Genomic DNA, 12648 nt, shown 5'->3' on the forward strand with positions numbered 1-12648 from the left:
ATTTACTTGGTCCTCCTAGGAACTGAGATACTGAATTTGTTTTGCCCAGGTTAGTAAAGTTAGTTGCTCAAGTTAGCAAGCTAGTACCAGTGACAAACCTATTAACTGCTGACACAGCATCCTAAGAATAGAGATGGATGAAAAGAAGAGTGACAGTGCTACAGTGTGAGCAAGGATAAAGAATGCCAGATGGAAAGATGAAGAGCTGTGGAACACTGTGGGAAATTAGTCTTCATAGAACTGCTGTTTAGAAGACATATTAACAAATGCACTTCCTAGACAAGTGATCTGCCTGCTTTAAGCATTCAGGTGTTAACATTAAGAGAGTTACCTATGCCATTTAACTGGATTGCCAAAGCAAACAACGGAGAAATCAGATGCTAGTTGGAAGTGGAGTAATTTGCTGCTACCAAGCAGCAGCATTTACTGTTCCATAAAGTTTCCACATGAGGACAAGGCTTCACTGTAGCCCAAAACACAGCAGCATCAAACATCCCTTGCCCCTACAAACACTTGCCAAGACGTTAGAAGTCACTATCTCCTCAGCCTCCATAACTTGTTTAAAACCAATACTCTTTATGCAATCCTCTCTGGGTCTTAGAAACACTTGCAGCCTCTACCACATTCATAATCATAGAATCACAAAAAAATTTGGGTTGGAAGGGACCTCTAAAGGTCATCTAGTCCAATCCCCCTGCATTAAGCAGGGACATCCTTAACTAGATCAGGTTGCTCAGAGCCTTGCCAAGCCTCACCTTGAATATCTCCAGGGATGAGGCCTCAAACACCTCCATGGACAACCTGTACCACCCTCATGGAAAAAGTTTTTTTCCTAACTACTAATCTAAGTCTAATTTAAAACCAGTGCCCCTTATCCTATCACTACAGGCCATTACAAACAGTCCATCTCCAGCTTCCCCAGAGGCTTTACTTCTCCAGACTTAAAAATCCCAGCTGTCTCAGCTGAGTGACTTCATTGGAGAGGTGTTCCAGTCCCCATATTATTTTTGCAACCCTCCTCTGGACTCACTCCATCAGATCCATGTTCTTCCTGTATTGAGGGCTCCAGAGCTGGGTGCAATACTCCAAGTGAGGTCTTACCAGAGCACAGTGTAAAGAGTAATATTCTTTTAACACAGCCTGAAAACACTCCATTTCTACTTTTTGTGTTCAACATGGAGGTGCTCTCCCAAAAAAACTGTTTCTCCAGCACAGGCATCAGCTATCCTTCTGTGTCAGCTGCTTTCCAAGATAAATCCACTATCCCCCCTGGAAAGAGTTCTGCCATTCTGCAAATGCTGTCAAAAACCATTTGTCACAAGATAATTTTACTGTAAACTAAGATAAAGGACCTGAGACCATAAGAAGGGTTTTACCCCTCTCACTGTACTAACCACTGAATTAATCCTGAAGCAGCACATTAGTTCTGTATATGGCATGTTCTTTAAAGACTCAGGATGTCACTAATCCATATTTTCCCTTTACACACCACATGGCATCTATATAAAAGTTTGATGCATAACCCAGCTCCTTTCAAGAGAGCACCAGGTAGCAAATACTGTAAATTATGTTTCAAACTAAAGATTTGAATGAAGGTAAGCCCTGACATGCAAAATAGATCATTAGCCATCTAGAGTAGAAAGTATTCAACTACCTCCTGAAGATACTTCCATGCTTTGAGCATGAATGGAAACAGTTTTAACTGCGGCAAGAGATCAAGAGAACAGGTTGGTTTCAAGTACCTTTATAAAGTGTCTGTTCATATTTCAGCATGGTGTATATCAACAGCTGAACAGGTTGACAAGCGAACGCAGACTGAAATCAAAGCCATGCAGCCACAATACATGCACTGATGTTTAGATGTGGGTCAGGCAGAGGCACACCTTGTGTTACAAGATGACCCAGCCCTTCTCAGCAGCTTCATGTGTTATTATCATATAAGACTTCAGGAACAAGTTTAAGATTCTCTTTAAGAAATACCCAACGTGGCAAGATTTTAGAATGTGTGATTTGCACCCAGGAGTGCTGGTTTTGTACAGAAGCCAGTAATTTGTAATCTCTGGAAAACATCTGAAGCTTCTAAGCGCAGTGGCCACATCTCAGTCCATGCTTCATACTCATTTGGTTTGAGAAATCACTACACTCTGCTGTAGTGATCTCAAGAAGTTGCCTAGTTTAACACTGTAAGAACAATGTTCCCCCTTGAAATGGGGGTGGCATTGCCAAGGCCAAAACAAGGTGTTTAATAAACCTTCAAATACTGACATTCAGCAGACACTTTCTAAATCACCTTAGTAAATTGCCATTGTCACCCTACAACACTGAGCTGATCTTTCCTCACATCTGAGCTGACAGGAAATAGATATATCAAGGTCAAAACTACATAGCTCCTCCCCTGCAAGAGCCTGTAAAGCCCAATACAAAACAAGGAAATCCTTGTCACGGCAGATTGCCAAGTTTGAGATGATTTACAGCATCATTTGCAAAATATGATCTTAAACACAAATTTCAGGACATATATGTCAAAGTATATTTTATTCACACTCTCCAAACAGCCCATTAGAGAGAAAAAACAGTATTAAAAAAACCAAAACAAACAACAGCCAAAACTGGAAAGCTTCTAGCTTGCATTCAGTGTAAAAACTTGGAGGTATAAACAGAAGCCCAGAGTAAAAATATTAAGTACATTTCCAATTGCACAGTGCAGAAAACTGGTAACAATGGTATTTACTCTACAATAGAAGTGTTTCCATGTTCAGTTCCACATATATGTTTTTCTTCTGTATAAACTTCCAATAACTTATGTACAAATAAGATGTCCAACATCTCTTCTTTAATATAAATATGCAATCTTCATGACTGAAACATTACAACAGTTTGATCAGAAGTATAGAAAAATCCATTTTATTTATCTTTTATTATGGCAGTGGTAAAAAAAAAAAAAAAGATCCTTGATCCCAAATGACATTATTATAAGTATTTCTTTGCCATAAAAATGCATTGCTCATTCAACATGAAGTATTATTGCATACCGGAGTCACTTGAACTACCATAATAAAAATGTGAAGGACATGTGCCTGACAGCCCATTATAGCAAGTGCTAAGATCAAGATGCTAAGATCTAGCAAGCTGTAAAATCAAATGCATCACAGAAGAAAGCGTAAGTACTACTGTATTTTTAAATATAACACTACAAACTCAAGTATTGTCCTTGCACTATTAAAGACTTAAGGCAAGAGTTCTGAAATTAAGCTCTCCCTCTTTCCCCCTTAACACATTTAACATACTAAAATTTATTTTAAGAGGGCTGCTGATAAAATTTTGCTATACATATTAATACAACTCAGTGTGAAGTAATTAATTAGTAACCTAGTTTTAATATCCCCAATTACACTGAGCTGATTTAATGTAAGCAATATTTTCTCTACCAGCTAAGTTTTCCAGCACAGATTTCTATTTATGAATAGAGAAAATTCAAATATTTATCCTCTCAGTGTAACTGACTGCATGACTTCAATCCACTCTTGTTGCATTCTAGAATTTAAGAGTTCAAAATAGATTTGACAGTCAAGTAATATTCAGCTTCACAAAGGAAAATTATTTTCAGTAAAAATACTATATATAAGCATACGCACAGTAGATTAAAGTCAACAGGAATTTCTTTATGGCTTTTTTCACTGAGGTACTGTTACAACATCCAGCAACAGGATTCGAGTATTCATATGGTACGAACACCACAGTCATAGCTGTACTGCCAACTCATGACAAGTGGCAACAGACTTAAAATCCAGCTCCACTGCAGGATTATACAGAGTCTTCCCTTCCACATGGAAGGTTCTCAGTGCAAGCTACAGAAAGCCTCAAAGGCAACTGGCATAAATGGGGAAAAATCAAAATGGAAATCTGTCTCTTAAGGAGGAAAAAACCCAAAACTCATGGCAAATTGGAATTTCACACATTTCATACAACTAACAGCAAACATTTGGGACTTAATATTCCAAGGCAGCAAAGGCATATAGCACAGCAGCCAGACATTAACACTTGAAATATGTAGTTAAGCTCTTGCATCTGATCTTTAAGCTAAGTGCATGCATAAACTTAGAGCAGCCAAGCTGCTATGATAATAGCACATAAGGTGAGGTGCTGCAAGCCAAAGATGAACATGATCAGATAAGGATGAAGTAGACAAACACATGACTACAGTTGATGCCACAGCAGACAGAAAACCCCTAGTGACCAAGTTTATTCCTCAGCTGTAAAAAGCTTAGTTGTGAATGCACCTTTCCCTGTTTATTTTACATGGGGAGGGGCAGAATGCAGATGTATTAAGTTCTTAGTCACAGTACTTCAATAACAGTCCTCTTAGTATAAGGGGAAAAGATTTTGTTAGGATGACTGTTGCTGTGTGTATTTAGTATCCCACCTTTATATTAGAAAGTAATGGTGCTTTGTCATATAAAAAAGAAAAACAAGCAAAGTAGTCATATGGCTACTCCAGCCTAAACTTCTCTTTTTTGTTACTCCTATGCTAGAATGTGTTTCTGCAATAAATACTGAGTGAAATGGAAGTTCAAAATACAGTCAGTTAATCACAGCAACTAGTTCTTTCCAAGCAGGTTTTCTATTTAACCCCACAAACCCATAAAACAGGCTGCAGATGCTTGAGTGAGTTCCTTATATGAGGATACAGCACAACATTCAAAGAGCTTAGCCACATACAATTCATATTTCAATTTATATATGAATCTATATAGTCAATTTATATAAGATAAATTCATAATTTATCTTTTGTCATAACACCACTTAGATCAACAAATTCATCATCCCTCTTGACCAAGTCTTCTTCATCTTCCAAGTCTTTCCAGGTACTAGTGGGTAAAGCTGGTTTGAGAGACTGTCTCTGAAGTAAAGCAAATGGAAACAAAGATGACAAACGGGAGGAATTTCTCAGCAGTGGAACAGAATGTACATCTCCAGAAACAGCTTGACTATGTTCTTCATCCAGTTTTGCCTGCAAGCTTTGCACTTCCTCCATCAAGTCCAAAATCTTGGCAGCTGTAGCTATTGTACCACCACCATGAAGCTGGGCTTCAGGAATCCATCGTAAATACCGTTGTGCCCAGACTTTGATTTCAGGGCCTTCAATGCGAGGCAACAGAAGACCATGATAGTCAACAGGTTTACTATGCCAGCTATCATAAAATTCCCTGAAGCTGTTAGGAGGTTCATCTGAAGAATTTATGAGCTTGCCAATTCTTTTACCCAGAATGTTTTTAATTAAATGATCCGTTTCCTCTCTGAAAAACCCTCTCTTTGTGGAAGATTTTGTTTGTGTCAATGGCAGAGAAAGTTGCCGTTGATGCTTTAGGAGGAAAGAAAAATATACTGAGAGAAATATTGATCAGACTTCAGAAAATAACTTAAGAAAAACACAACTCACACTCAGAAAATACTTACATGCAGAGACACTCAATCACAGCCACTATTTTGCTACATAATCTAAAACTGGTACTATTCAATGGCTAATACACCACTGACTTCACACAATATACTTAGTATTCCCAGATACTTTCCAGGCACTGTAACTATTGCAGTGAAGTAACACTGAAAAAAGTATTTTTCTTTGAAAAAGGAGAATTCTTTGCATATAACCAGGAATTAGACTTCCATGCTTAGTTAAGCTAGTGACACAAATTAAAGAGCAGATTTTATCCAGTGGTTCCTTATTGCATTCTAGTGTGTTAAGAGCTCCCTAATTAATGTTGGAGATCATACTAACAAGTGTCTGACCTGAGGATGCTTTGTACAGAACAAAATTTAACCAACATGGATATTTCAATCAAAAGAGGTTATTCCAAACAAAATTGTTACTGGATTTGTGCTACTTTCCAGCAATGAAGTCACCAACTCAATTCTCCATACTTCAGAGTTTGTTGTTGGTCACTTCCTTCCCTTCCAAGTCCATGCATGCACTCCAAAGATACTGAGACAAAACTGGGGAGGCAGTTATAAACCTGCTGTATATTTCAGCTAGGTACCCCATGGAACAACAAAATAAACACACTTCAAACACATCAGTGCAACTCACCTGGATGTTAAGTCCCATGAGTTATTATTATGCTTGCACAAAAGCATGAAGAAAAAAAAAACTTGAATTCAAAGCTATACATAGTAACTACAAAGCAGTGATATATAACTGAGGCAGGTGCTAAATTAATTCCTAAGACCCAGGTGAGTGATGTGGACACGTATTTTTGTCAGTGAAAAACTTTACACCATTACTTCCACTGTAAGAATATTTGAAATACGAGTTATGCAAAATATTTTATCATTTAAAAAATATTTAAGCAACACATTTCTTACTTTGAATCGTGCAGTTTTCCGTTGACTTTTATCTGGTTTTGGCTTCTCTGCATAAAGAGGGTTGTTCAGAAAAGCCTGAGCCTTTGGGCCAAACTGCACAGACCAGTCCCACACAGTAAGGAATCTGAAAGGACCGCTTTGTGTCCTGAAGCTTTCATCACTCTGCCAAAACAAACGGGTCAGAATTTATACTGCCAGAAGACAACGCTGACCAAGCCAAGGTGAAATTAAGAAACTGGCTTTTCCACAGAAGAGGTCACAGAGCTGCAAACGCACTCGATTTCAATGTAATCAATAGATGAACAACATTATTAGATTCAAGTCTGTACAGACAATAAGTCTATCTAGATACTATTCTCTGTAACTACAGAATTTCATTTCAGCACTGCAATTAGCATGAAGAATGAATGCCTTCCCCTAGTTGAAATTAAAACTAAATAATCTAAGGGGAAAAAAAGTTAGGAAAATTGGGCAGGAGGCATGTTATAATTGTGAAATAAACCTCTCAAACTTCAAAAGTTAACTTCAGTTATGCAGTGCTACCGTCATTTTATGATGAATCATCTATTTATAAGCAAGAGAGCAATTTTTACTTATTTTAGTCTCTCTGCAGCATTGCAGAGGATACTTCCATTGCTTCCAGGTTCTTAGGCTACAGGAAAGCACAAACCAAATGCAAATCAACACTAATGAATATTACTATTTTGTTAAAGAAAACACTATACAAGGACTTTGTATGTAACTATTCTGCAGGACAGCAGGCTACTCCTCTCAGGTCAAGGAGCTCTGTTCTTATGAAAGAACAACTAATTTGCTTTTGTAGGTTCATGTTTGAAGTAATACATTCCTGAATTACCTTCCTCCTGCCATCATGAACTCCTGAGTCCCAAACTTGGAACACTTATACCCAAAGCTGCACTCATTCACCCTTCACGACATCAACCCTCAAGTAAGTAGGGAAAAACATGGTGCTAGAGAATTTGAGTATTTCTTGCTTGTTGGTCAAAACTGTTCTCCAACACATTGCATTCACCAAAGAAGAAAGCCTTACCGTGCTATTGTCTTTTTGATGCTGTGAGTTGAAGAAGAAAGTGCTAAAAATCGGCACATAGAGGCTGTCTGACAAGACAGTTAAGTAAGTTTCTGTGAACTCAAATGCTGGAGGATACTGTTGTACCAACTGCCAAACACAATTTAACAGGAGCAGAAAGACAGGAGCCTAAGTAAAGAAAATATCACACTAATTTCAGAAAAAATAATATCTTCCACCATGCAGATTTTATTTATATTGTGGTGTTTTCAAATACAAATCTTAAGGAAAGCACTCTGGTTAACTGGGTACAACTTTGGCTGAATTCTGAGGAAGTATCATCTGAGCTACCTTTGTCACATGGTCGACAGATGAGCTCTAACCTGGATTTGCACTTTAATTGCTACAAAAGTTGCTGCTATGCAGCATTTTAAAGCTGGCAAAACAAAACTAGTTTTTAGCAATTCTTGATCAGAACTAGTCAGTTTACGCATTTCCATTCTATATACAAATCTGATCTATTCCCAAAACATAAACCAAGGGAGAGACTGCAACACTTAGCAAGACAGTATAAAGTTGAACACTAGATGTGAGAAGAACAAGCAATTAACTTGTCTTATTTCTATGGATGCTACTATTTAACACAGTTTAAAAGGAAATACTTTAACACAGTTTAAAAGGAGATACGTGTTCCATAGGACTCCAAGACTGAATGGGAAATTTTACAATTGTTCTTTTTAGTTGTAAAGACGTCAATGAACTCTAAACAGCAGAGTTAGTGACACTGTACATTAACCCATAAAACAAGATGTAAAATAAGATACTCAGAATAACTGTCAGTTTTGGACTGACACCTAAACTGCTTCTCATGCAGAGTGAACTTTTAAATAGTAAGGAAAGCAACAAAGACACCATACCTCTTCTTTGTCACTTCTATGTAGGTGGTTACAACGATCCAGAAAGCTGTGTCCTCCAACTACCCATTCCTTCTGAATAAGGCTCTGAAACCCTGACTTTGTTCTATTGTACGAATCCATCATCACTTGAACCAGACTTGAGATTACACAACACATATCAGTAGCACTCTCTTCTACAGAAAAAAACCAGAAACCACATTGTCTAAGCCATTCCTAAAACTTTGGATAGGAAAGCAAGGTACTGCTGGTTTCATATAAATAAACTGTATTTCAACTGTACAAACTGTATTTCAAGATCAAAGAAGCACAGAATTTCTTGTGTTAGAGCAAAAGAGAAGTTAATCTATGTTTTTAGTACTTCCCTTTGTAAAAAGTAATGTTTCTTGTACACTTATACTAGGGTAGTACATTGACTGTAAAACCTGGGAAAAAAAAAAATCAAGCTTTTACTGCTGTAAATTTCATGGACGATGCCCTTCAACTTTGAAGTCTTTGATGCCTATGCCAACCATTTTCTCACAATGCACACACTGCCCCTCCTGCCCTATGCTGCCAGACCAACTCTCTGCCCTTACTGTCCTATCCGGCATGCATCTTTTCATGGGTGCAAAATTGCCTTCTCATGTACTATGCATTTGGCACCCTTCAGGTCCCTTCTAGAGACAGTTTTTCCCCGTGATAAGTTTCTCAAATGGCAGTGTGTGGAAAAAACCAACTACATAACTAATCCAAAAACAGCTTAAAGGTTAACATTGAGTTTGGCTTTCCATGTGATTACTTTACTCAGTCTAGGAAAACCAACTCCTCAAGATGTGTACAATAAGCTTATTCATAAAAAGACTACATAGTATTTAGGGTGTATTTATAAAATAAAAAAATTTTTATGAAGTTTTCATGCTCTGTATTCTTTGTGTAGGTGTGTCCCCTAAAGCAGTGAAGTACAGAAAAAGCCCTGGAAGACCCTCGGTAAAATAAGTGAGGAAACAGGAACACAAACAATATAGGTGTCATTCTCTCATCTATTTACCTCAGTTCTCATTCACAACATATTTCTCTTAGACTGGAATTATGCTTACCACGTTTTTATAACTAAAGGAAGCATTTCTAGGAGTGAGAGACTTAGGTGCGTGGTTGCTAGGGTACTCTCTCAGTTTTAACCTCTACAATAATTATAAACTTGCAGCTTACACCTCATCTAAAATTAAAAGTAAATTAAAAAAAAATATATAATCTCATTAAAATTCTTACCTATAAGGAGAACATTTGTATTCTGTCTTTCCAGACATTCAACAACTTCAATTGCTTTTTTCAAGACTCGCCTGTTGTGGTACAGGAAAAGATAAGCAAATATTTTCATAGAATCTTTACAATTAGATTTCTTACATTAGTTTCTCCTAAAGGGAGTTAGCATGTTATACAACTAAAGCTTGGTTAGTCCTTTTAAATAACAAAAATTGTGCCCAACTTGTGTAAATGAAGAACTGCTTAGCCTCAAGAATGAACTTTCAAGAGGTGTCTTTCTTTGGCCATTGGTCATGCATTTCCAGTTATCATCTCTGCACATTTGTAACCCAATCCACAGTCTGGATCCACAGCAGCCATCACACACAAACTGAAATGTTACAATAACTAAGAGCAGAGCCAGATCTTTTTTCTGTCAAGAGTCAACATCACCACACTTATGTTCAATCTTCCACATATTACATTTCTGCCATAATCTGGCTTTAAGAGGTAAAGGGAAGGATCAGCAATCAGATCTTGTACACGTGAAGACAAAATCTTTTCAGAGATAATCATTGTTGAAGAGAAACTGAGTGGAATCAAAGATGACAGAAAAACAGATGCACACTGTTGGTTTCTAGACCTAATTCTTAGAAAAGTTGCTTATTTTCATCACAAGTCTGAATCCAAATTAGGATTCTTATAATTGATTAGGTTACTAATAGAAGCTGACAGTTTAAGTGTGGAGTTGTCAGATTCTCTGTTCTAGCATTTGGGTTATCTGAGAAGGCACTCCTACTAAACACAAGTGTCAACAACAGGCTGATCCAGGAAGCAACTGGACCCAGGCATGGAAATGACCAATCTAAAACCAACCTAAAGGATAGGAGCCTAAGCTAGCACTTACTTTAAACTACTAGAAATCTTGATTATGTCAATCTATTTCTCACCATATGACCTTTACTAGAACCTCTCATTTAACATACTAAATTCTGGATTAAGGATTGAAAAACTATCAGTATTTATTGATTGTTATTGAGACTAGAAAGAACTAAAGCTGACTGCAGAAGGGGTTACAAATTGATCACAGAATAAGCTGATAGACAATAAAGCTTGCACAGGTAACACAAAGCAAATGAAACCCCTCAACATTCCACTATCACAAGCCTGAAGTTAGCCAACACTATTCCAACACTTACTGTGAACTCCTAAGAGGAGAAAAAAGAACTTGAGGAACAATCAGGAGAAGAAGGGAACAAAACTGAGAACAACTGTCATTTTATAAATCTTTGGTGGGCTAACATCTTGAATACTGCAGTTCATCCCATCCTAAAGGACATTATAGAGCAGAGAGTACAGAGAAGAATGGCAAGGCTAGTCAGAGACATGGAATAGTTTCATGCAAGAAACAATCAGGATTCTTCAGTTTGGAAAGAAGGTGATTAAGTGCAAGAGAGAAATTACTGGGTCTGTATTTTTCATAGCTTTACTGAAGAGCTATAATTAGAACAATCTGCTGTTTCTCAGATCCTGTAATGTAGGAGGCTTAACACAAGCCCATACTGTAAAAATACCACCTCAAGTTCTAAGAATAAGATACACTCACAGGATCATAAGTCTGAGGGCTTTTTCCTACTGAAGGTGAAGAATGTAGTCATATTTCAAGGAACTAGATAGAAAACAGGAAACACGCTACAAATACATTTAACAACAATCTGAAACCCAGAAAGTCACTGATATAGCAAACCTGATTATCTCTAGCCAGTTTGTGCTCTCCAGTAATGAAAACCATTTCACATCAGTTGCCCAGAAGTCTGCACTGTTATCTGAAAAAAAAAAATTGGTTTATTCACATATGTAGTACGAATTAACAGCCATCCATCTTCAGTTATTTGCAGTTATAAACCAACTAATACTAAGGAGTCAGTAAATCTTAATCACTACTAAAGTCAAAACCCTGTAAGTAAATAAGAGAAGTACTCCTACAAACACCAGTAATGTTCTGTAGCACCATGGGCTTTAAGAGAAAATATGGTAGGTTCCTAGCAACCAAACCAAGTAAATGAATTTATTGAAGAAATGGGAAAGGAAATGAGGAAATGGCTTTTCCAAAGTAGTAATATAAAGCTTCATATAAGGAGACGGGATTTTGAAAGCCATCAACATTGGAGCCAGAAACACAAATGGGTTTTAGAAGGGTGTTCCACAAATTTGCCAGATGTAAGACTACCAGAAAAAGATCTTTAACAGTTTTTACTGCAGCTGAAAAGGCATTAAAATACATAAAAAGGGGAACAGCTAAGAAAAACCAGGAGGCCAAGCAGAATACAGAGTCACACAAGAATTTTACTATAACTGCAGCTAGTTAAATGCTACCTAAATCTATATTGCTTTTACTTCTATCAAAGTCGGTATTCACAAATTTGAGGGCTCTTGCAAGCAGATTTGGTCAATTTAAAGCCAGAGTACATTATCTTTATAATAAGACATACTGAGAAATATCTTGGCATTAGACAACTATTGAGAAACAACTGAGATGTACTATATTCCCTCTTTCTCTACTCTCCATAGTAGCTGTAGATCTGCATGGTTCTGTGTAGCTTCATCTCCCAAAGCCTCTCCAAACACTTCCAAAGCTTACTTCCAAAACATACTTCTGTCTTGTTTTCTGCAGTATCCACCTAAAACCCTCCAGTGCACAGGCATTTATCTACTTTGCTGCTAAAGCTGTTTTTTCTGCCTCCATGACTGTTCATGCACCTCAATCTGTTTATTACACATTTAAAAAAAAAAAGTCTGTCTTCCCCTCAAAGCTCTCTATTCAGTTCTGTTTATACTAGGTGTAGTTCTCATTTTTTTTTCTAAATAGCATCTTCTAATTCACTTCCAACCTTAAAGTATGATACACTTTAAAGTATGTAACATTATAGAATTTCGGTCAATATTCCCCTTACTCCCTAGTTCACACCCTTTTTATCTGCATTTCAGAATATTCCATTGTACCCAAATCTCATGTTCCATTTAGCCTGCCATCACTATTTTGAGAACTCCATTCTGAATCAAGGCAAAATTACAGTATCAATTTCTAGTCCTTATAAACCACCCAAAAAACATACC

General features: G+C 37.3%; 1 protein-coding gene across 1 annotated transcript in view; it reads right to left on the reverse strand.

Annotated features, from left to right (window-relative positions):
• Nucleotides 1-2516: 2516 nt before the first annotated feature.
• The window catches only part of MTMR12 (myotubularin related protein 12), a 33878-nt gene continuing 23746 nt past the window's right edge, over nt 2517-12648 (reverse strand). Inside the window, exons 11-16 of the mRNA XM_030467958.1 lie at nt 11279-11357; nt 9559-9629; nt 8311-8483; nt 7415-7582; nt 6364-6525; nt 2517-5362 (exon numbers count right to left, since the gene is read on the reverse strand). Coding sequence (XP_030323818.1) covers nt 4775-5362; nt 6364-6525; nt 7415-7582; nt 8311-8483; nt 9559-9629; nt 11279-11357 — 1241 coding nt within the window. The 3' untranslated portion in view covers nt 2517-4774. The remainder of the gene's footprint in view (nt 5363-6363; nt 6526-7414; nt 7583-8310; nt 8484-9558; nt 9630-11278; nt 11358-12648) is intronic.

This window comes from Calypte anna, chromosome Z (genome assembly GCF_003957555.1).
Source record: "Calypte anna isolate BGI_N300 chromosome Z, bCalAnn1_v1.p, whole genome shotgun sequence".
In the NCBI taxonomy this organism is placed as follows: domain Eukaryota; kingdom Metazoa; phylum Chordata; class Aves; order Apodiformes; family Trochilidae; genus Calypte; species Calypte anna.